We start from the raw sequence: 25,187 nt of genomic DNA, 5'->3' as shown, positions 1-25,187 counted from the left end.
ACGCTAAACGATGATGATGATGATATATATATAATAATCATTATTTGAAGGAATAAATTAATTATTCATTTTGAATTGATAAAAGGTGTTTTTTTCTAATATTTTATATATATATATATATATATATATATTTGTCCTATTTGTCCAGAATTACACCGGAGGAAGAGAGAAAATAGTAATTCAGTGAAGGACAAGTAGCGAGAGTAATATCCCTTACTGAGAGGGAGTGAGAGAAAGTAATAGCAATGAGAGAAAGGAAGGGGTGATAGATGAATGGAGAAAAAAAGGGTGAAAAAAATCAGCGTTTCAACTCTATGTGAGTATATGTGTGTACAAGGGAAGTATGTGAATGTTTGTATGTGTGATTATTATCTACCTTATTTATATATAAAATACAACAATTAGCAGTCATTATTGATGGCACATGGTCAGCTAGTGCTGTCATAATGACATTTCTACCATAGATCTTTCCACGGTCAATATTCTATCCTCTTCATAATAGCAGTCCATATCTCACTTGCATATAAGAGTGCAGGTAGGAAGGTGCTACTGAAGAGTCTGCTATGTATCATATTATCTACCTTTATCTTGAGCACATTCTTTAGAGAGGAAAAATGCCATCCATCATGAAGCATAGCATTACTTGTTCCAAACATGAAACAATGGGTCATGCACTGGTACTTATTTAGGGTAAAAGAATAAAGACCCCCTTTTAGTCATGACTGTCCATGGGATTGCACCTAGAAAGTTCCCCTCTGAGGCACAAGTCTGGGCAAGGTTGTTTACGGAAGACCAGCAGTCACCCATGCATACCAGCATGGTATGCATGTAGTTGAGTAGGATATTTAACTGTTAAATATCTCATAAATGTTTCTTATATTTTAATATCTTCAATTACTTGATTCTTTCTTGCATGTATACCTGTATTTTAATAAAGCATCACAGTATCAACCAGGCCATCAGATGCTATTGTACACCACTGATCACAATGTGCTTCCAATTCTGTCCTGTTTATGCCATTCTCCTCTCCATGCCACTGATGTTATCCAGGGGAAAGGCAAACACCAATGCATCTTAGCACCAGTGACGTTGCAACTCATTTCTACAGCTGAGTGAACTGGAGCAACATGAAATAAAGTGTCTTGTTCAAGAACATGACATACAGCCTGGTCCAGGAATCAAACTCACTAACTCATGATTATGAGTGCGATGCTCTAAACACTGAGCTGTGTGCCTTCACAGTACTTATTTAGCAATCTTAAAATTAGCAAATAATTTGCATGTAAGTCAAATAATGGTATTAAGTTTAGTAATGGTAATATGTTTAGTATAGGACAGTGCTTTTCAACATTTTTGCTGGAGCGGAACCCCAAGGAAACATTCCACTGGCTTGAGGAACCCCTGTGCAATAATTTAATAGTCTTATGCACACATATCTGCACAGGAGAATTAAAAATTACTGCCGATTTTAGCAGTTTTGTAACTTCTTGTGGAACCCCTGGACTGTACTGGCGGAACTCTAAGGTTCCGCGGAACCCTGGTTGAAAACCACTGGTATAGGAATTCTGAAAAGGGAAAATTTCTGGTTAAAAAATAAATATTAAAGAGAAAATACAGAGATACAGAAGCTAGATTTTTATTAAAAGATCGATACTCAAAAGGAATATATTTTAAAGGAAGATTGTTTATGTCTCAGTATTAACCAGTGGTATCACAGATTAACATGTGAATTTTATACGAGAAATATTGGTCATAGTTCAAGTTAGCTCCTAGCAGAAGTGCTAAAAGGCTTAACCAAAACAAATTTATTATTTGGAAACAATTACTCAAAAGAAATCAACAATGCCCTGGTACTGGATGAACGATATACGCAAAGATAACACTGTAATATAACAGAAGAGCTGGCTCATTTTATATCCGTTTTACTGATGCTATCTTTAACCAGATGAAACTAAATTTTAGGAGCAAATGTTTATATAGCTTGGCACCTTTCCTTGAATCAGCCGCTCTGTTAACTGGAATTGGTATTTTCATGTGTTCTTGAGAAACCATTTATCAAGATTTGATTAGCATTTGAGATACTGCTGAACAGTCTAGAGTTGAGCAAGAAGTTTAAAACAACAGGAGATTGGTTCCAACAATCAAGCAGAATTTTTTATCCTACATTGCATGACTTTGACGGCACCTGTGAAATCTGCACTGACAATAATCTCTCTCTCGTCTGATATTTCTGAATCTGAGCTTGATGTTCCAGTATTAGTGTTGGATTTGAGCATCAATTGTGGATTGGGTGCAAGAACAGCAACTGTTACAACTGCATTATGGACTGAAAATAAAAATCCAACCATTAACAGAACATTCATCTTTAAATATTTAAACATCAAATAGTAATTGTTATATTTTGGGATGGTCATTTTTTTCCTTCTTTTTGTCAAATAAACAAACGCACTATATATATTTGTTCTTTATTTCAGATTTATTTTATAATTGTTCTTGTTACAAGATGTGTGACAAAAGATTTCCAGAGAAACATAGGATATAAAATAAGAACAACAAGAGCACTCAGAGAGTGCAGACCTCTGCCAAGGCAACACCGTCCTCTCAACGGTTAGCCAGAGATCATTTTTAAAAGGAGAATATCCGAAATAAACTCAACTGCTCTCACAAGTGAGAATATTAAAAAATGAACCTGACCGCTCTCAAAAAAATTAAATTTTAAAAAATGGAAAAATAATCTAGAATCCTAGTTTGATACCTGATCAATTCCAATAGTAGCCATGGAATGTGAAGTTGGGTGTGCAGGCTGTGTTTGTAATGCTGTGTGTGTGTGTGTTGTCTGCAGTGGGAACAGGGACAGTTTTCTCTGATGAAGACCCTTTTTTAGTCTATCCACAGATATAGTGTTTTTACAGCATTTAAGGTCTATAGTGAAAAATTTATCAGTGCATGAAAAAATCCGGAAAGGACCTACATATGGAGCTGTTAACCCTTTCGTTACTGTATTTATTTTAAGATGCTCTGTGTTTCTTTCAATTATTTTAAATATAACAAAGAATTTAGTAAAATAACTTAATTATCATTAAGCTAGTGTTAGGAACATAAATTGCGACTAAGGTTTGGTGGTATATTTTAATGAAAAACTTATGAAAACAAGACACTTGTACAACAGGGCCAGAGCCGGTTTTGGCCAGGTTGGTAATGAAAGGGTTAAAGGAGGTCTAACAACATCGTTGCACACAAAAATGTGAGTCCAAGAAGTAAAGCTTCCTTCAAGGCAGAACTAGAAATGCAATTGTCAAGTAGGTAAGAGGTTTTAAACAGGAGCGATATATTCAAAATTGGTTTGACTAAAAATTATCAAGAATAAATTAAATTTATTATTGTTAATGTTATTTCATTTCTGAATAGTTTTGCTGCCATTTGTTTATGCAGTTTGATTTCTTTATCCATCAGTTTCTACTAAGATAGAGACGCAAGTAAAAATAATAAAGAAATGAAAATAAAACTTTGGAAACAGCAATGCCACCGTAATTTACGTGGAAACCACGAGGATCCTTTCAAGGGAGATAATCAGAGATTGTAATACTTCATGTAAAGTAAATATAAGAAATAATCCGGAATCCTTGTCCAGCACCGGATCGATCTCAAAATCTAATCAGTTCGTGTGAGTCACAAGGCCAAACATCCCTGAAAGTTTCATTCGAATCCATCTAGCGGTTCTTGAGATATCTTGTCCATGGACAAACAAACAAACACAAGTGAAAACAATACCTCTGCCTTTTTACTAAGGTGGAGGTAATAAATCTGGAGTGAAGAACAAATACAAAGAGCATGTGTTTATTTGGTAACAAAAAAAAAAAAAAAAATTACCATCCCGAAATATAACAATATCTGATTCACCACAAGATTTCAGATCAGAAATCTCGCAAAAGAAATACATAAATGGTAAATTATTTCATTTACTTGTTTCAGTCATTTGACTGCAGCCATGCTGGAGCACCACCTTTTAGTCGAGCAAATCGACCCCAGGACTTATTCTTTGTAAGCCTAGTACTTATTCTATCGGTCTATTTTGCCGAACTGTTAAGTTACAGAGACGCAAACACACCAGCATCTGTTGTCAAGCGATGTTGGGGGGACAAACACAGACACACAAACACAGACACACACACACACACACATATATATATATATATATATATATATATATATATATATATATATATATATATATATATATATATACTAGCAGTATCGCCCGGCGTTGCTCGGATTTGTAAGGGAAATAACTATATAAGCATTTTTAGAGATGTAAAGTATAATAGCCATCTCAATATGGCTAACCACAAAGGGGGGTGTTACTGTAGCTTTTTACGTTCTGAGATTTAATAATACATTTTAGAGAGTTACTTCCCTTATATAATAGCAAAAAAATGCATTAAAAATGGGAAAAAATTATGGGAAATTTTTTTTTAAATCGTAGACTCATCGTAGACACGTGCTAATACCCAGAAGGGCTCGATATGAGTCACGACTATAAGATACCCGCTTTTAGTTACACTGCACCGCAAAATGTGGGAGTAGTTAGGAATCTAAATCGGAGGAGACAGACACACAACTTCACTTTTATATATAAAGATATATACACGATGGGCTTCTTTCAGTTTCCGTCTACCAAATCCACTCACAAGGCTTTGGTCGGCCCGAGACTATAGTAGAAGACACTTGCCCAAGGTGCCACACATTAGGACTGAATCCGGAACCATGTGGCTGGTAAGCAAGCTACATACCACACAGCCACTCCTGGTTAATACTTTGCAATTATTAAATGTTACAGGTTCAGTCAGACTAATTAAAAAAAATTTGAATTAGTTACTACACAATAATTACCAATCCAAAAGCGTCACTAGATAACCCGCTTCAATGGTGTCGTTACTAAGCTTCAAAATCTAAGATGGCACATTATCCAAATGGCTTTCTGTATATTCTTCAAACATCCGAGAAGAATCTTAATGACATTTTTGTGTCTTAACAATTTCAAGAAATAAATTTACATTATAGGCACAGGAGTGGCTTTGTGGTAAATAGCTTGCTTCCAAACCACATGGTTCCGGGTTCATTCTCACTGCGTGGCACCTTGGGCAAGTGTCTTCTACTATAGCCTCGGGTCAACCAAAGCCTTGTGAGTGGATTTGGTAGACGGAAACTGAAAGAAGCCCATCATATGTATATATATGTATGTGTGTGTATATGTTTGTGTGTCTGTGTTTGTCCCCGCCAACATCGCTTGACAACTGATGCTGGTGTGGTTACGTCCCCGTAACTTAGCGGTTCGGCAAAAGAGACCGACAGAATAAGTACTAGGCTTCCAAAGAATAAGTCCTGGTGTCGATTTGCTTGACTAAAGGCGGTGCTCCAGCACGGCCGCAGTCAAATGACTGAAACAAGTAAAAGAGTATTTGCAACAATTACTCAAGAAACATTAAAAACAAATACAAACACTAATAAAAGTGTATTGCATATCTACTTATGAGACATTCTTTTACTCTTTTATTCTTTTACTTGTTTCAGGCATTTAACTGCTGCCCATGCTGGAGCATCGCTTTAACCCTTTTGTTACCATTGCAGTGTTACTCAAGAAACAGGAAGAAAGAGTGAGAGAAAGTTGGGGTGAAAGAATACAACAGGGGTCGCCATAACCCCCTGCCAGAGCCTCGTGGATCTTTAGGTGTTTTCGCTCAATAAACACACACAATGTCCGGTCTGGGAATCGAAACCATGATCCTCTAACTGCAAGTCCGCTGCCCTAACCACTGGGCCATTGCTCCTCCACTCAATGAGTACTATGCTTTAAAACATAAGCACTGCAGTTGATTTATTTAACTAAGCCCTTCAAGGTGGTGCCCTAGCACAGCTGCAGTCCAATGACTGAAACAGGTAAAAGGATACATAAGAGGGGTTACTGGTCCATAGAAATATCTAAAAAGAGGCAAACACAGAATAAGTCATGCTCTCAATCAGGAAGGTGGTGGATTTGGTAGATTAAGATCATAGAATTGATAAAAACAGAGAAAGAAATTATGAGGAATGTATTACCTTTGATGGCTTCCCAATAATCATTCCGATCTCGACGAGCAGATGAGAATTTGTAATAATCATGATGAGTTTTCCATAAATAAATGAAATGGTCTTCAGAACCACAAATAATATATTTTCCTTTTGTACTGGAGGGAGAGAGAAACATATAGTGTGTGTATATATATGCATATAGTTCAAGTTTACAGAAAACAAAGGACGAAGACAGGTGAAGGAACAACAAGCAGGTATATTAGTTTAATACATTACTAGCAGTATCGCAGTATCGCGTTGCTTGGGTTTGTTTCGACCCTTTAGAATTGGAATTTTTGAAAAGTAAAAATTTTGCATTATGTAGCTTGTTATTCTTTTTGAGTTGAACATTTTTCTGGTTGAAATACACCGAAAAATGACGACACAGCAGTCAAAACATTGTAAAAAATAGGGATTTTCATAGAAAAAAAGCACCTTTTTGATGTAAATAATTTTTGGTCTTAACATGGTCCGATTTGAATTTTATCGTCTACGGAATGAAGAGCAAGCCTTCTATCATACTCTCAATTTTGGTCAACTAGGGCCACAGGGTCTCGGAGGAGATAGTGTTAGTTGAAGGCTACTAAACCTGCCACACACAGACAACTTCAACTTTATATATATATATAGATTTACATTTGATGGATATTTGTCCTCATCTTGTTTGTTGTTAACACAACGTTTTGGCTGATAATTTCCCCAAAATACCTGATGAAAGCTGGAAGGTATATCAGCCGAAACATTGTGTTAACAACAAACAAGATGAGGACAAATATCCATCAAATGTAAATAATGTACGTAATTCCTCATCTCTTAAATATAGAACTGTATTAGTTTAATGTTCAGGAAGAATGGAAAAATCTTTGACGTTTCGAGCCTACCCTCTTTAACAGGAAGGATTGAGAGGGGAAAAAATGGAGAGAGAAAAAAGTGTGTAGGGATTAATGGTTCAACATGATGAAACGGCCAGAAGAAAGACATAGACAGACAGATAGATAGATAAAACATATTTAAAGGTAAATATTTAAACAGATCTCATATATATATAAATAGGTAGTACATGGAATGTATATAGAATGCATATAATATATATATATTGGACAAAAGAGATAACAAAGCCAAGGCTGTGAGGAGTTTTCAGGACATATATAAGGAAAGAGATATAGTCTATATATATATATCATACACACACACACACACACATGTATATCCATATATATAATATAAGTAGTAAATGTAGTATATATAGAATGCATATGATAATATCAAATGTAAACATTTAAGAAGGTATATATACCATACAGGTAGCACATGTAATGCATGTAGAATGCGTAAAATAGAGTCAAAGGTAAATATTTATACATGTATGAGGTTTGATCAATAAGTATCTGAACTGTTGCCATAGTAATGAAGCTAAAAGCATGCAGAATGAAGCCACTCAGCAAAGATTGACCTGAAACTCTGCTGTGCATGCGCATTGAGTTTTAATGTTCTAGTTCACTTCTGCTGTTTACGGCAGTGCTTGGAAGGAAGATGTGTAGTGTGTGATCATCGCATTGACCATGACAGAGAAAGTTGTCATGGTTATACCAGCTCAGAGGCCCGCGCAAAGTTGCAGAAAGTGTATAGAGAGAAGTGTACGAGCCACACACAAGTGTACGAGTGGTTCAGACGTTTCCAAGATGGCTGAAAAATGTCGATATTGATGAACGTTCTGGGAGACCCACATTTCTGTCTCTATTATTTGTTATATATATATATATATCACGTGATCACGTGACCGACCAGACCATCAGATGTTACACATCGCTGGTCACAATGCGTTCGCATTGTTTTAGCCTTCGAATGATGCCACCCCGCTGGCTAAGCGAGCAGGCCAACAGAAGAAAGAGTGGTGAAAGAGTACAGCAGGGATCACCACCCCCTGCCGGAGCCTCGTGGAGCTTTTAGGTGTTTTTGCTCAATAAACACTCACAACGCCCGGCCTGGGAATCGAAACCGCGATCCTACATCCGCAAGTCTGCTGCCCTAACCACTGGGCCATAATATATATATTATATATATTTAGATATACATATAGATCATTATCATCATTATCATTGTCGTTTAACATCTGCTTTCCATACTGGCATGAGTTGGACAGTTTGACTGAGGGCTGGCAAGCCCGAAGGCTGCACCAGGTTCCAATCTGATCTAGCAAAGTTTCCACAGCTGGATGCCCTTCCTAACATCAACCACTCTGAGAGTGTAGTGGGTGCCTTTACGTGCCACCGGCACAAGGGCCAGCCGGGTGGTACTGGCATCGACCATGATCAAATGGTGGCTTTTATGTGCCACCTGCACAGGAGCCAGTCAGGCGGTACTGGCAACAACCATGCTCAAATGGTATTTTTTACATGCCACTAGCACAGAAGCCAGTCAGGCGATGCTGGAAATGACCACGCTCGAATAATGCCATTTTACGTGCCACCGGCATGGGAGCCAGCCAGGCGGCCCTGGCAACAATCACACTTGAATGGTGTTTTTAATATTCCACTGGCATGGGGGCCAATCAGGCAGTATTGTCATCGGCCATGACAACGATTTCACTTGCTTCAATAGGTCTTCACAAGCGCAGTTTATTGCCCAATGATTGAAGGGTGCTCTTAAGTGGGTGAGCTGGCAGAAATGTTAGCACGCTGGGTGAAATGCTTAGCGGTATTTCGTCTGCCGCTACATTCTGAGTTCAAATTCCGCCGAGGTCAACTTTGCCTTCCATCCTTTCGGGGTCAATTAAATAATTACCTGTTACGCACTGGGGTTGATATAATCAACTTAATCCGTTTGTCTGTCCTTGTTTGTCCTCTCTGTGTTTAGCCCCTTGTGGGTAGTAAAGAAATAGGTACTCTTAAGTGGGCTGGTTATGCAGCACTGGCATAGGCCATGGTTATGGTCTCACTTGCCTTGCTAGGTCTTCTCAAGCACAGCATATCTCCAAAGGTCTCAGTCACTTGTCATTGCCTAGGTGATGCTGAATATTCGAAGGTCATGCCTCACCACCTCATCCCAGGTCTTCCAGGATATGCTTCTTCCACAGGTTCCCTCAACTGCTAGGGTGTGACACTTTTTCACACAGCTGTCCTCATCCATTCACAACACATGACCATACCAGCATAGTCATCTCTCTTGCACACCACATCTGATGCTTCTTAAGTCTAACTTTTCTCTCAGGGCGCTTACAGAAACAAATAGAGAGAATAAAAAAAAACTTGTGGATTTAGTGGTCAATCATGGTGAATGGTTGGACAGAGGTAGTTAAAAAAGAGAGAGGGAGAAGAGGAGATAATAAAGTACTGGTGATCCCAAAATGAAGGTGCATGTGTGTGTATGTGAGAGTGTGTGTGTGTGCATGTGGATAAGGGCTGATGTGTGGATGTGTGCGTGTGTAAGTGCATGCATCTGTAATATGTAGGTGTGTGGATGATAGCATCCAGCTGTAGAAACCATGCCAAATCAGACTGGAACCTGGTGCAGTCTACACACACACACATACACACACACACACATACATACATATACATATATTGTAAATGACTGCCCCTTACCTAAAGCTCGCTTTGATTTGGCTGCTGTTGTTCGTTCCACCTTTATATTTACAGGTAAGTGTTAGATCCCTCAAGTCATAAAGCCGAATTCTAGAATCGTTTGTGGTGACAAGAATCTGAAATAAAATGAAAATTGTAACATGAGAGAGAGAGAGAGAGAGAGAGAGAGAGAGAAAGACAAAGCCTTTAGTCCTATTCAAAAGTTTCAAGTTATGTGGCCTAATAAATTCACCCAGGCTTCTTTGACAGTTTTTGTTTTATCTCAGGAGGGTCATAATGATCCTCTTGAATTGGTCTTATTTTCACTTCTTTATTATTCATCAGTTTGTTAACTATTTAACCAATTAATTTGTTGATTGTTTGATTAACAATGAATCAGTGTTTCACAATAAAGGTCACTGAATTACAAAAAGCTACTCAATCAATCATGCAATAATAAGATGCATTTAATCATAACAGGTTGCGTTTATAAATAAGCCTAAGACTTGGTGGTAAATTAGTAGTGAATATGGTAGGGGTGGTGGTTTCAAGTGGCAGCATTTCTCAACAACCATCAAACAGTTCCACGATCACCAGCAACAAATTCTCTTCTTTAAATCTCCTTAATTTCAGTTCTGCTATGACCGTTATTGGTTCAGGGACATAGGCGAGATGTTAAAGTGAGGCGGAGTAGATGTGGCTGTTGCGTGTCGGTATAAGAAGAGAGATGGAGAGGGGGGTTTCAGTCAAATTGTTAAGAGGCCGAAGAAAAAGAAAACACATTGTTCTGGACAAGTAAGAACCGTGGGATGTGTAGTGCAAAGTCAGGGTTTGGGTTAATTAGAGAATTATTGAGGAGGATGTAAACGAGGCAATCAGAAGAACTGACAGAATAATTAACATAAGACATTTAACATTTCATCTAACAGTAGCCATGATTTCTAAGAATGATGAGTAATACCCTCACATATCTACTGCAACCTCCATCCCTGAACCTCTCCTCTATTTCTCTCCATCATTTGCTACAGTCCCCTCTAACCTGCCCACTCCCTTAGTTTAAACCTCCGTATCACCTCACCTATATATTCTCACCACCCCTAATGTCACTTGAGGGCATGTTCTGACACATCTTCAATATCATATCTCTCACTATTGCTCCCTTTATCTTACTCTCCAACTCACTCTCCTTTCCTTTCCTTTCCACTTGGAGTAGCCATGTACCTACTCTTCAGCAAGACACCTACCTCTGTCCCTTCTATACCTTTAACCTTTCAACTGGCACAAAGCCATACCATCTCAATACAACTCCCCGCTCCCAGTTGAGTGGTTTTTGTTTTGCAAGATACTTGGTGCCCCTGTTGGTGTTGGTGCCACATAAGTGGTTGGCATTAGGAGGAGCATCCAGCTGTAGAAACCATGCCAAAAACAGACAATGGAACCTGGTGTGGCCCCTGGCCTTGCCAGTTCCTGTCAAGCTGTCCAACCCATGCCAGCATGGAAAACAGACGTTAGATGATGAGGTGGAGTAAATTAAGTAGTTCTACAAGGTAATGGTAAAGTTATCTTCTTGAGGCATATAGAATCACAAGGGCCAGTTTCCCGGTTTCATGGCATATATATATTCCCCACTTGGCTGGGACGCCGGTCTGTGGCAGGATTACTCATTTTTGCCAGCTGAATGGACTGGAGCAAGGTGAGGTGGAGTGTTTTGCTCAAGAATACAATGCATTGCCCAGTCCAGGAATCGAAACCACAATCTTATGATCATGAGTTCAATACACTAACCACTAAACCACGTGGCTCCATAGTTCTATGAGGCTTTTCCTTCAGAGTCTCTCACTAGAAGTGATGACAGTAACGTCATCAATATAGACTGCTGGGCATTAAAAAAACTCAGTAGAGATGAACAGCTTGTAAGAGCGTTTTGAGTAAGCATTCACTGGAATTCTGTTCTCACTTCATACTTTGAGGCACCACCTGGACGCCTCATCACCATTATATATCTCTCCACAGCATCTATGGATTCATTTTCCGTCTCTCTTTCCTAAATGTGTTTAGCCAAGTAGCCTCCCCTACAACATGAACCTCTTCTACCCCCATCTTCTCATACTTTGGTTCTCATCTCCTAGCATAAATCCCCACCCCACTCGGGTTTTGTAGCATTTGTGACCTCAATAGTGCTAGTTGCATGAGAAAAGCATCAAGTACACACTGTCAAACTGTCCAACCCTTACCAGTATGGAACATGGACATTAATTGATAACGATGATTACCCAATCTATTAATTAGAAATTTTGAAGCTATAAACACAAGAATTCAAGAGCAGATGTCTTCCATAAGTTTAAATGCTGATGACACTGGAGAATTTGGCAAAGAGCTTCAGAAAAGGTTCTAAGTCTGAGAGACCAATGGTATTAAGGTCAACATGGCAATGACCAAAATGTTAGTAAAAGACAATACAAAATTCTAGTGCCATCTGGTGAGTGGAATTGATTAAAGAGTGGGCAAAGAAGTAAGTATTTAATAATTGGAATTCAGTGAAAATGATGAGTACCTGAAAGATGCAGCGTGATCTCTGGTAAATCGACAGAGAATTAAGACTTTAAATGTGATACACACACAGCAGTGGTTAGTCACTTGTGAAATGAAGTCCATGAGCTTTTCATAAATAGTAGATTGCTTTTATTACCAAAGTCATCTAAATGGTGTTGGTAGTTTTAGAGAAAGTATATTAACTAGAGTAAGAAAATAAAAGTTAAGAGATCTGAAGACTTTACAGGAATCAAAGAGTTTCTCTGTAGGTGCAAAAGGCGGACAGTATGAGGGGTGTGCAAATGCAATATTGCATGGTGGTAAGATATAGACAGCAATTTAGATCTGGTCAAATTTATGGCATTTTGTCCCTGGTGGGTGAAGGCATGTGGCCAAGTGGCTACATTGTTGCACTCGTGATTGTAAGGTCTTGGTTTCAATCTCCAGACCCAGAGGTGCATTGTGTTCTTGAGCAAAACACTTCATTTCATGTTGCTCCAGTTCACTCAGCTGTGAAAGAGTAACCCTGCAATGGACTGGTGACCCATCCAAGGGGAATATTGCGATCTTGGTTACTTATACGCCATGGAACCCAGGTGGTCAACCTGATGAGTCATAAGACCTGAGGCAGTAATATCCAAGGGATTTAATTTACTTTTTTAACAATTCACACCCTGGGATAGTAAAACCCTGCTACACTGAATTCTTCATGAAATATTTAATAGTCCCAAATTAGGGTTTCTCTTTAAATCAATGTTCCACAGATAAACAGATGAAAATATAAAGAAAGACGAATAAACATGGACTTTTAAAACGATTTCCTACCTTATCTTCGCCATGCAGTGGTTCTATACCGGTCACTTTTCTGCCTTTTGCATTTTTACCTCTCGTTGATCGAACATGGATCTGAGTAGAATATTTTAGTTGCTAAAATGAAAAAAATGAAAAAAAAGAAAAATATACAGAAAAATCAATACTGATAAACTGAAAGATCAAGATCAAGATGATAATAGTGCTCTCCATTTGCAATCACAATAAACTTATTGCTATTGGTTTGAATATCTATTTCTTTATTACCCACAGGGGGGCTAAACATAGAGGGGACAAACAAGGACAGACATAGGTATTAAGTCGATTACTTCGACCCCAGTGCGTAACTGGTACTTATTTAATCGACCCTGAAAGGATGAAAGGCAAAGTCGACCTCGGCGGAATTTGAACTCACAACGTAACTGCAGACGAAATACTGCTAAACATTTCGCCCGGCATGCTAACGTTTCTGCCAGCTCGCCGCCTTATTGGTTTGAATACCAGCAAGTTTTTATGTCAATATTTTACTCTTTTACTTGTTTCAGTCATTTGACTGTGGCCATGCTGGAGCACCACCTTTAGTCGAGCAAATCAACCCCAGGATTTATTCTTTGTAAGCCTAGTACTTATTCTATCAGTCTCTTTTGCCGAACCGCTAAGTTACAGGGGCGTAAATACACCACCATTGATTGTTGGAGGGACAAACACAGACACACAAACATATACAAACACATAAATACATATATATATATACATATATACAACAGGTTTCTTTCAGTTTCCATCTACTAAATCCACTCACAAGGCTTTGGTTTGGCCAAGGCTATAGTAGAAGACACTTGCCCAAATTGCCACACAGTGGGACTGAACCCGGAACCATGTGGTTGGTAAGCAAGCTACTTACCACACAGCCACTCCTACGCCTATTTTGTTAATTATGTAACTAAAAGTGTTTTGAATAATTCTAACAGCATGGAAGCAAGTTGATTGATGAGGAAACCAAAAAAATTATAAAATGATGATGACATTTCTATTGGTTTTAATGCTGTCCGACTAATTGGTTCTTTGTCTTATGTTGCTGGAAATCATCAGCCATGCTGATCATTCAAGTGTGACAGTGAATAAATAACCAAAATAAATAACCAAAGTCGTTATTTGGTGTAAAATTCAAAGTAGACTGTACACGGACAAATGTATTCATCATCATCATCATCATCATCGTTTAGCGTCCGCTTTCCATGCTAGCATGGGTTGGACGGTTCAGCTGGGGTCTGGGAAGCCAGAAGGCTGCACCAGGCCCAGTCTGATCTGGCAATGTTTCTACGGCCGGATGCCCTTCCTAACGCCAACCACTCCATGAGTGTAGTGGGTGCTTTTTACATGCCACTGGCACAGGTGCCAGACGAGGCTGGCAAACGGCCACGATCGGATGGTGTTTTTACGTGCCACCGGCATGGGGGCCAGGTGAGGCTGGCAATGGCCACGAACGGATGGTGCTTTTTACGTGCCATAGACAGCATGTATTTTACAGCTAAGTATGTTTTGGGCTAGCAACGACAAAACACATTAGAGAGATGTTGACTAAAATTATAACTGAAAATCAAAGTTCTCTTTTGAACTCATGATCATGATATTGATCATCCTCACCATCATTAAACACCCTCCTTCCATGCTGGTATGGGTTGGATGATTTGACAGGATCCAGCCAAGCAGAAAACTACACCAGACTTCTATGTCTGTTTTGGTATGGCTTTTACGGCTGGATGCCCTTCCTAGCACCAGTCACCCTACAGAGTGGACTGAGTGCATTTTACGTGGTGCCAGCACAAGCAATGCTTTTTACGGGGCACCAGCACTGGCAGGGTCACCGAATAACTTGCAACACAAGGAATCTTTGAGAGGGGAGGGGGCATTGCAGGCGGGGATCTTGTATAATAAATTTGGTATTTAACCCTTTAGCAATCAGATTACTCTGTCGGATGTAATGTTTATTTATTTACATTGTTTTAAATTAATCGTGTATTATCTTGTAGCTATGAGATTTCAATGAGATAATTCATTATTTTTAGAATGCCATTGTAGGGTAGGTATGAGAGGCAGGATCTGGTTGGGTGGAATAAAACAGGTGGAATATTTTGGCCAGATGAGGCTGGTTTAAATACTAAAGAGTTAAAACCTTTGAGCTAGCAAAACTTTTACGAATATAATAAATGGAAAATAAGTAGATGTATAAGTAATTTAAGGTAGAATTTATTTGGTTGAAAAAGGTAACAGAAATAGGTGCATGTGAGGCTGTGTGGTAAGAAACTTGCTTCTTAGCCACATGGTTCTGGTTCCAATTCCACTGCATGACACCTTGATTAAGTATCTTCTACTGCAGCCTTGGGCTAACCAAAGCACTGTGGACTGATAGAATAAGTAATTATCATCATTGTTCGACCGTGGTCGAGTCAATGGAATTTACCATGCTACGCCAGACTTCATGGTCCATCATGGCATTACGGAGGTCCTGTTGCTGGATGCCTGTATCCCTGGAGATTACGTCAGGGTAGGAGAGTGTGTGCCCTCTGGTATTGCGAGTAGATGGCTTCCAGAGGAGAAGAGTAGAAATTGCCTCGTTTTCAGCTCTACAACAATGTCCAGCAAACTGGACTCTCCTACCTTTCACAAGAGATGACACAGGTGGCACTTTCCCATATATTTGCATTTTGGTTGGATGACGCTTCCACGAGAGATTTTGAGCTCTCATAAGGAGGCGAGTGTAGATTCCATCCAACCGCCTCTCAAGCTTCTTTGATAACGTCCAGGTTTCTGAATAAGTAATAGGCTTACAAAGAGTAAGTCCTGGGGTTGATTTGTTTGACTAAAGGCAGTGCTCCAGCATGGCCACAGTCAAATGACTGAAGCAAATACAAGAATCATATGAGCAGTATCCTTCATTTTCAAACTTCTCTGAAAACAATATCTGGTCATGGGGAAATATTAACTTGCTTTGAAACAAGTGAGGACTGGTGACAGGAAGGGCATCTGGCAGTAGATAATCTGCCTCACTAATTTCTGTCTAATCCGTGCAAACATAGGAAACTGGATGTTCAAACAATGCTGATGTATATATTTTAGCATTAGTTGATAATTGGTGAGGGCCCATGACTCAGTGGTAAGAGCGTTGGGCTCACAATCATGAGGTAGTGAGTTCGATTCCTGGACTGGGCTTTGCATTGTGTTCTTGAGCAAGACATTTTATTTCACATTGCTCCAGTTCAGAAATGGGTTGCGATGCCACTGGTGTCAAGTTGTATCGCCCTTTGCATTTCTCTTGGATAACATTGGCGGTATTTCGGCTGCCGTTACGGTGTGAGTTCAAATTCCGCCGAGGTCGACTTTGCCTTTCATCCTTTCGGGGTCGATAAATTAAGTACCAGTTACGCACTGGGTCAATGTAATCGACTTAATACCTATGTCTGTCCTTGTTTGTCCCCTCTATGTTTAGCCCCTTGTGGGTAATAAAGAAATAGGTCTGCATGGGCGACTGCTGGTCTTCCACAAGCAACCTTGCCCAGACTTGTGCCTCAGAGGGGAACTTTCTAAGTGTAATTCCATGGTCATTCATGACCAAAGGGGATTTTTACCCTTAAACCTTTTAGACGATAATTAAAGAGGGGTTAACAAAAAAGTCGGTTCTTACCTCTGTTGTAAAAAATATGCATTTACCATCATAAGTGCCAACTACTGCATATTTCCCATTATTACAGAAGTTAGCAGTTGTGATTAAATTAGACGGACTGCTCACTTCATTCCAGAGAGTCACTTTTTTATCAGGTATATTCCATAACCGTAGTTTGCCATCAAGGGAACCACTTAGAAAGTACCGGTCATCCTGTAATTGATAAATAAATGTAAATAGGCAAAAAAAAAGCAAAGAGAGAGAAATGATTGCAATGTGTACATGTGTATATGAGCATATGTGCATGTGCATACATGCATATATGTCTACATGCATACGCATGGTGTGCATATATGTGTGCTTGTATATGTGCATGTATACATGTGAACACATGACTGTACACGTGTGTGAATACATGCATGTACATGCGTATGCATGTACATGCGTGTGCATGTACATGCGTATGCATGTGTGAATGTGCATGCGTGTGTCTTTTATGGACCCTGGGGGATCCATATAAAATTTTTGTGGGTCCACACAGCAAAATAGTAAATTGGGGATCTACAATAGTATTTTAAGGGCCACTGAAGAAAATTTGGTTTTAGATGTATGTTTTGGTAAGTATTGCAAGAAACAGCTAGGTTTCTTTATCTAACATTTGACATAGATCAACCTATACAAGTTAATGCATGAAAAACAAAATAGGACATTTATATAAATATGAAGAAACTAACATTTGTTCTTTTAGAAGCATCGAAATATGAATTGTACAATACAAACAAAACGACTTTTTAAAATTTGGAATACAGAATTGCCATTAGAACACCAGATATTCTGGGTAAATTACCCTTACATGGCTGTTTGTGGACACATTTTTCTGCCTTTTCTGGTGTTCTAATGGCAATACTGTGTTTGAAGAAAAAAAAAAAACGATATCTTCTTGATTGTATGGTACGAAATAGTAACTTTTAAAGAAGTTTCTATAAAACTAGTTTTTAACCCTTTAGTGTTTGCATTATTCTGCCAAAGTTAATCCTTTTTTATCCACATTGTTTTGAGTTAATCATGCATTATTTTGTAGCTATGAGATTTTGATGAGGTAGCTGTTAATTTTTAAAACGATATTGTAGGGTTGGTGTGAGAGACCAGATCTGGTCAGTTTGACCATAAAACAGGCAGAATACTTTTGGCCGGATATGGCTGGTTTAAATGCTAAAGGGTTAACCCTTTAGTATTTAAACCGGCCATATCCGGCCAAAATATTCTACCTGTTTTGTGTTCAAACTAGTCAGATATAGTCATTCATAGCTACCTTATTGTGTCATTTTAAAAATAAACAATCACATCATTGAAATCTCAAAGCCATGAAATGATGCAAGATTAATTTTACATGGTGTGAATACATAAGCTTTACATTTGGCAGAACAATCTAAATGCTAAAGGGTTAAACATTGAAATGGCTATAGGGGTTCACCAGAATAAAATAGTAATCAAAGGGAGTGCATAGAACCCTAGCTGCAAGCTGACTCACCTTAGGGTGAAAGACAATAGCTGTAACGAAGTCAATGTGCTGGAAAGTACATAAACATTCTCGTCGTGATATATGCCATAGCCGTACGGTTTTATCCATTGATGATGACAAAATGAAATAGTTCTAAAGAATAAAAAAAATGAAAATACAGAATAAAACATTGGATTTAATTAACTCCTTCGTTACAATATTTCTGTTGAGATATCTTGTTTGTTTCAATTAATTTTAAATAAAACAAAACTAACTGTTATTTTTAAGTAAGTGTTAGGAACATAAATTAAGACTAAGTGAAAGATTTTAATTCAGAATTTTTGAAAACAAGACATCTCTATATATATAAACGGCAAAATGTCTGTGTGCATGTCCTTTATACAAATCCACAATTTTTTAGTTAGAGGGCTCGCACTTTCTATGGTCATTCAAAACCGTCCAAGGGTGGTCGTGCACATCTTTACATTTCCCCAGCCACACCGCAAAACCATTAAAAAATCAATAGAAGTGACTTTTGGTGAATTTTCTATCCAAAACCCAATCAAAATGCCCAAAACTTGATACGCCAATTGAATGCCAGCTAGCTGTATGTGATTGGTCGGAGATTTGGACAGTACTCGCGTGTATGTGCGCACGCACGCAGCTGTATATGCATGCACCAGCACTATGACCCGGCAACGCCGGGTTAGTGCTAGTTTGTACTACAGAATTTGGGGTGGGAGTGGGGTTCTTAGGCAGGTTGGTATCAAAAGGATGAATTAGATCACTGAGAAAAAATCAGTGGTAATTGAAATGTCTCAAAATGTTGTTTTTTACTAATTAGAAGCTTTCTAAAAGCAAATTAGAAAATCATTAAATACTCTCTCTTTACTCTTTTACTTGTTTCAGTCATATGACTCTGGCCATGCTGGAGCACCGCCTTTAGTCGATCAAATCGACCCCAGGACTTATTCTTTGTAAGCCTAGTACTTATTTTATCGGTCTCTTTTTTGCCGAACCGCTAAGTTATGGGGATGTAAACACACCAGCATCTGTTGTCAAGTGATGTTGGGGGGACAAACATATACACACAAACACGCACATACATATATATATATATATATAATATATATATATATATATATATATATATATATATATATACACATACATATATACGACGGGCTTCTTTCAGTTTCCGTCTACCAAATCCACTCACAAGGCTTTGGTCAGCCCGAGGCTATAGTAGAAGACACTTACCCAAGGTGCCACGCAGTGGGACTGAACCCGGAACCATGTGGTTCGTAAGCAAGCTACTTACCACACAGCCACTCCTATACCTATGTGAGGGATTTCTAAAGGTTTAAAATTTTGAAGAGTTTAATAGCAGTTTAATAGCATTTTTAGGTTGGACCTGACTCTGCTATTTGCCATTGTAAAACATATTTGCAGAAAATTAAAAGCAGATGCCTAGTTGTTGATTCTGAACTGGAATCTCTAAAAAGAACACAAACGAAATCAAGAATAGAAATAATGAGAGGGGGTAGGGGGCAGAATATCTGATAATTTAGGGTCCCAAAATAAGTCATTAGAATGTCACAGGAAAGAATTACAAGACAAATTCTTTAAACCAAGCCATTTAGCAGGAGACTTGGGAGTAGAGCAAGAATGAAATGGTTGGGAATCTAGCCGGGAAGTAATAACAGTTGCTTCTGGTAAGATCCTATGGAGGAGATGCTACAGGGCTCTACACCAATAACTCTCCCAGGAATAGCGGGCAGAGAAAATGGATGAATGTACAATAAGTGAACACGTTGCCAATATAATAGAGAGAATGGGTTGAACAGGCAATTTGTTTATTTGAAAGTTTCCTTTAAAAAGGACCCAGTACATGTTTTAAAGTGGTTTGCATTAAGAAGGGATCCATCTGTAGAAACCACACCTAAGCAGAGACTGGAGTCTTGTCAAACCATCCAACCCATGCCAGCAAGGAATATAGGCATTAAATACTCTTTTACTCGTTTCAGTCATTTGACTGTGGCCATGCTGGAGCACCACCTTTAGTCGAGCAAATCGCCCCAAGGACTTACCCTTTGTAAGCCTAGTACTTATTCTATTGGTCTCTTTTGCCGAACTGCTAAGTGATGGGGACGTAAACACACCAGTATCGGTTGTCAAGTGATGTTGAGGGAACAAACACAGACACACAAACATATACACACACGTACATATATATATATATATATAAGCATGTCGTATATATGTGTATATATATATACACATATATACGACATGCTTCTTTCAGTTTCCGTCTACCAAATCCACTCACAAGGCTTTGGTCGGCCTGAGGCTATAGTAGAAGACACTTGCTGAAGGTGCCACGCAGTGGGACTGAACCCGGAACCACGTGGTTGCTGAAATGTAAATCTAATTAGAGTTCCTAATTAAAACAACAATAATTTGAAAATACTCAAAAGCTGTGGCAGGTTAGAAATATTAGGAGGAATATCGAATTTCAGTTTTAAAAACACGTTTGGAATATTTTCAAACAAACTTCTCCAAGTTTGGCATTTGGTTTGTCTTAATGAACATTACCTAGTTAGGCTGTAAGAAACCAGAAAGCTACCTTGGACCATGAGATATCTAATAGGTCAGCAGAATGTCCTCTATAGGTGCAGAAAGGCTTTTTCACAAATGGAGCATTTTTGTATTCATCTTCAGTTTGTCCAATTCCCTGAAAACATGAAAAAAAAAAGCACAAACAATAACTGAAATGTGAAACAACTGCTTTAGACAACATTTTCAGACAATAATTTAAAAGAACATGTCAATCACTTGAGAGGTATTAAACATTTCAATAATCAAATGAAATTGAATTAATTTAACGATTCTTTCTAATTAAGGCACAAGGCCAGCAATTTTTAGACAACATTTTCAGACAATAATTTAAAAGAACATGTCAATCACTTGAGGGGTATTAAACATTTCAATAATCAAATAAAATTGAATTAATTTAATGATTCTTTCTAATTAAGGCACAAGGCCAGCAATTTTTAGACAACATTTTCAGACAATAATTTAAAAGAACATGTCAATCACTTGAGAGGTATTAAACATTTCAATAATCAAATGAAATTGAATTAATTTAACGATTCTTTCTAATTAAGGCACAAGGCCAGCAATTTTTAGACAACATTTTCAGACAATAATTTAAAAGAACATGTCAATCACTTGAGAGGTATTAAACATTTCAATAATCAAATGAAATTGAATTAATTTAACGATTCTTTCTAATTAAGGCACAAGGCCAGCAATTTTTAGACAACATTTTCAGACAATAATTTAAAAGAACATGTCAATTACTTGAGAGGTATTAAACATTTCAATAATCAAATGAAATTGAATTAATTTAATGATTTTTTCTAATTAAGGCACAAGGCCAGCAATTTTTGAAGGGAGGGGAAAAGTTCATTACATCGACCCCAGTACTTTATTTTATCCACCCTGAAAGGATGAAAGGCAAATTTGACTTCAGCAGAATTTGAACTAATGATTCTTTCTAATTAAGGCACAAGGCCAGAAATTTTTGAAGGAAGGGGAAAAGTTCATTACATCGACACCAGTACTTTATTTTATCCACTCCGAAAGGATGAAAGGCAAATTTGACATCAGCAGAATTTGAACTAATGATTCTTTCTAATTAAGGCACAAGGCCAGCAATTTTTGAAGGAAGGGGAAAAGTTCATTACATCGACCCCCAGTACTTGACTGATACTTTATTTTATCCACTCCGAAAGGATGAAAGGCAATTTGACATCAGCAGAATTTGAACTAATGATTCTTTCTAATTAAGGCACAAGGCCAGCAATTTTTGAAGGAAGGGGAAAAGTTCATTACATCGACCCCCAGTACTTGACTGATACTTTATTTTATCCACTCCGAAAGGATGAAAGGCAAATTTGACATCAGCAGAATTTGAACTCAGAATGTGAAGCCAGAAAAATTGCTGCTCGGATTTTGTTTCATGCGCTAATGTTAGTTAGTTAGTTAGTTAATTTGGCTCAAAAGCAAATAGCAAGGCCATGTAGGGGGACATGGAGTTAAGTACAGGGTGGTGTTCATGTAAAGAGTTCAGGCCACTTGAGGTCCAGGGAGGCTTTGAACAAAGCGGTCGTCGGCATCTTCACCATCTTGTCTGGCAGCTTGTTCCACGGATCCGCAACCCGGACGGAGAAAGCTCCTCTCCTTCGATTGAGATGAAATCGTCACAGGTAGAGCTTTTCAGAATGACCCCGCAGCCGACGCTCCAGAGCAGGAGTGAAGAACAGCTCTTTCGAGAGGTTACACTTCCCGCTTATGATGTTGTGGGCGAGAATGAGATCACCACGGCGGCGGCGTTTTTCAAGAGAATAAAGGTCGAGCGTCCTCAGCCTTTCTTCGTAGGACAAATTTTTGAGACCATGAACCATGCGGGTAGCCAGCCTCTGGACTCTTTCGAGATGCTGTATGTCTTTGAGGAGATAAGGAGAAGAGGCTTGAATCCCATACTCCAATATGGGTCTCACCAGCGTGACATAGAGTGGCAGGAATATTGCTGCTGTGGGCATTCCGAATGACCGTCGAATCAAAAACAGAATTCCGCGCGCTTTGTTGGCAGCATGGACGCACTGGGCCGAAGGCGAAAAGGAGGAATCCACCAAGATACCCAGGTCCTTTACCTGATCGGTCCTCTCCAGCAGCAGACGACCTGGCTCGAAATCAAGTTGAGTTGCAGGAGTAGAGCCGACAGGCAGATGACAGCACTTCCAATCGTTAGACCACTTCCAAATTTGGTGGAGGCATCGACGAAGATCCTCTATACTACCGCGAGGAGCGACCAGTTTGATATCGTCGGCAAATAGAAGGGTGTGTTGCGTGAGGTCGTCGGGCAAGTCATTTATGAAGACTAAGAACAACAAGGGCCCAGGCACTGAACCTTGAGGCACGCCACTGCTCGCACTGAGACGTCGGACCGCGAACCATTAACTTGAACTTGGAAGGAGCGATCTGAGAGGAAGGCACCAACCCATCGTACAATATCCGGATGGAAACTATGCTTGAAGCTTGACAAGTAGTAGGCGGTGGTTTACCGAGTCAAAAGCTTTGGCAAAGTCCAATAAAACGATGTCAACAGCATCACTATCATCGAGGATGCGCGTCACAATTCTTCCATTACTAGTAAGTTGGTCAAGCATGATCTCTTCAGCACGAAGCCGTGTTGGGAATCAGTGATCGAGGCTGTGTTTAGGAGGTGGAGCATCATACTTTTCTTAAGGATGGTTTCGAACATCTTGCTGATTATTGATGTAAGGGAAACCGGTCGGTAGTTAAGCGGGTCTTCGCGGCTCCCTTTCTTGAAAATTGGGCAGATTATCGCTGTTCTCCAGTCTGCAGGTATAACACCCGTCGCCAATGACATATATTGAATAGTCGTGTTAAGGGCTCGCAGATGACCGGAGCCAATGCTTTGATAACCCGTGGGTGTATGCCGTCAGGGCCGTGACCCTTGTTGACATCGAGGCCTTGAATAACACGTTTGACTTCGTCCCGCGTGATGATCAATCGAAGCATTGGAGGTACCGATCTATCAAATGGAGGGGGTTCACGACCATCATCTTGTTTGAAAATAGTTGAAAAAGCTTCGGCAAATAATTGACTCTGTTGATAAGGGTCCTCAATCGATACGCCTGTTGAGTTTACCAACGTTGCAATCTGGTTGTTCAAGCGGGAATTCCGCTGGACATGGGCAAAAAGAGGTTTTTGGATTGCTACTGGCATTTGCCGCGATTTGTATTCATAACTGAAGCGTTCTTTCTTTTCAATTTTCACGGCTCGGCCTCGTTGAGTTTTGTATACCTCAAAAGCTGCTGCAGTCGAATCCAGATTTTTGAATTCAGCCCAAGCAATATCTCTGAGTCGACGTTCTCGTTTAACCTTCTTCGTCACCCAGGGCTTGTGTTTCTTCCTCTTGGGAAGCCCAACGGGAACTGCCTGGTCAGTCAAACAGATTACATATGCTTTGAGGGATGACCATAGTTCGTCAACTGAGGACAACGTCATCAGGGATCGCCAGTCCAGAAGCGCGGAAGCCTCGGTTAGAATTTCAAGATTAATTGCAGAGAAGACTCTACGTGGCAGCGAAGTAATCGTGGGCGTGGAAAAAGTTGTGTGTGCATGACGAACTTCAGGACCGCATGATCACTCTTGGCAAGAGGGGCGCACACAGATACGTGACACTGATCTTGGATAGCGGAGAGAATACCAGATCTAGCATAGATGGCTGCTGCCCAGACCGATGCCTTGTCGGATATTCAACATGTTGCGATAGAAAACAATCTTCAGCCACGTCAAGAAGGGCCTGGCCGAACCGGGAAGATGTTGTACAAATTGATGCGGGCCAATCGATCGTGGAGCGTTGAAGTCGCCTAGTACCAAGCAGTCATGCGAAGCTGAAACGAATCTTATCGCTTCGAGTAGATGAGCATCGTCCTGGGGGTCGGCTAGAGGCGGCCTGTAGACAGCCAACACGGGCAGGCAAAACTCAGATAGGCTCAGCTTGCAATAGACGGCATCGAATTTGGTTGTAGGTTGAGCATTTGTGGGTAGAATACCGCAGGACGGTTTGTGCTCAGACTTAACATACACAGCAACACCTCCACCTCGCCTTTTTCCTCTGTCACATCTGAAAAGGACGTAGCCCTGCAGGTGGATTTCTGAGTCCTTTACTGCTGGAGTCAGCCAAGTCTCGGTGATAGCTATCACATCAGGGGAGTCACGTATGGCCAGTGTAAATAGTTCACTGAACTTTGGGAATAAGGAGCACGAGTTGGTGCAGACGATGCTGAGCTGTGGAGTCTGAGGGGCGGGAGTTGGGGAACAAGCAGAATAAAGGGCATCAGAGATAGCATCGTTGACGGGGGTATCAACTTCACTTCGATTTGCCCTCACATCACTTTCCCTGTCAGCACTA

The 25,187-nt window shown here is 39.5% G+C and overlaps 1 protein-coding gene across 4 annotated transcripts in view; it reads right to left on the bottom strand.

Moving 5' to 3' along the window:
- Window positions 1-1,623: 1,623 nt before the first annotated feature.
- The window catches only part of LOC115222103 (WD repeat-containing protein 44), a 94,385-nt gene continuing 70,821 nt past the window's right edge, over window positions 1,624-25,187 (bottom strand). For 2 of the 4 annotated variants that reach the window (XM_029792221.2, XM_029792220.2), the window contains 7 exons: window positions 20,805-20,912; window positions 18,209-18,331; window positions 16,699-16,890; window positions 13,029-13,130; window positions 9,693-9,808; window positions 6,097-6,224; window positions 1,624-2,326 (listed from right to left, as the gene is read on the bottom strand). In XM_029792221.2, the coding sequence (XP_029648081.1) occupies window positions 2,142-2,326; window positions 6,097-6,224; window positions 9,693-9,808; window positions 13,029-13,130; window positions 16,699-16,890; window positions 18,209-18,331; window positions 20,805-20,912 (954 nt within the window). In that variant the 3' untranslated portion in view covers window positions 1,624-2,141. Of the gene's footprint in view, window positions 2,327-6,096; window positions 6,225-9,274; window positions 9,287-9,666; window positions 9,809-12,225; window positions 12,407-13,028; window positions 13,131-16,698; window positions 16,891-18,208; window positions 18,332-20,804; window positions 20,913-25,187 lie in introns of those variants that run through there. The other 2 variants (XM_036511484.1, XR_003882682.2) reach the window with 2 other exon arrangements.

Source organism: Octopus sinensis, linkage group LG19 (assembly GCF_006345805.1).
Source record: "Octopus sinensis linkage group LG19, ASM634580v1, whole genome shotgun sequence".
In the NCBI taxonomy this organism is placed as follows: domain Eukaryota; kingdom Metazoa; phylum Mollusca; class Cephalopoda; order Octopoda; family Octopodidae; genus Octopus; species Octopus sinensis.
This window is presented reverse-complemented; position numbering and strand designations above follow the sequence as displayed.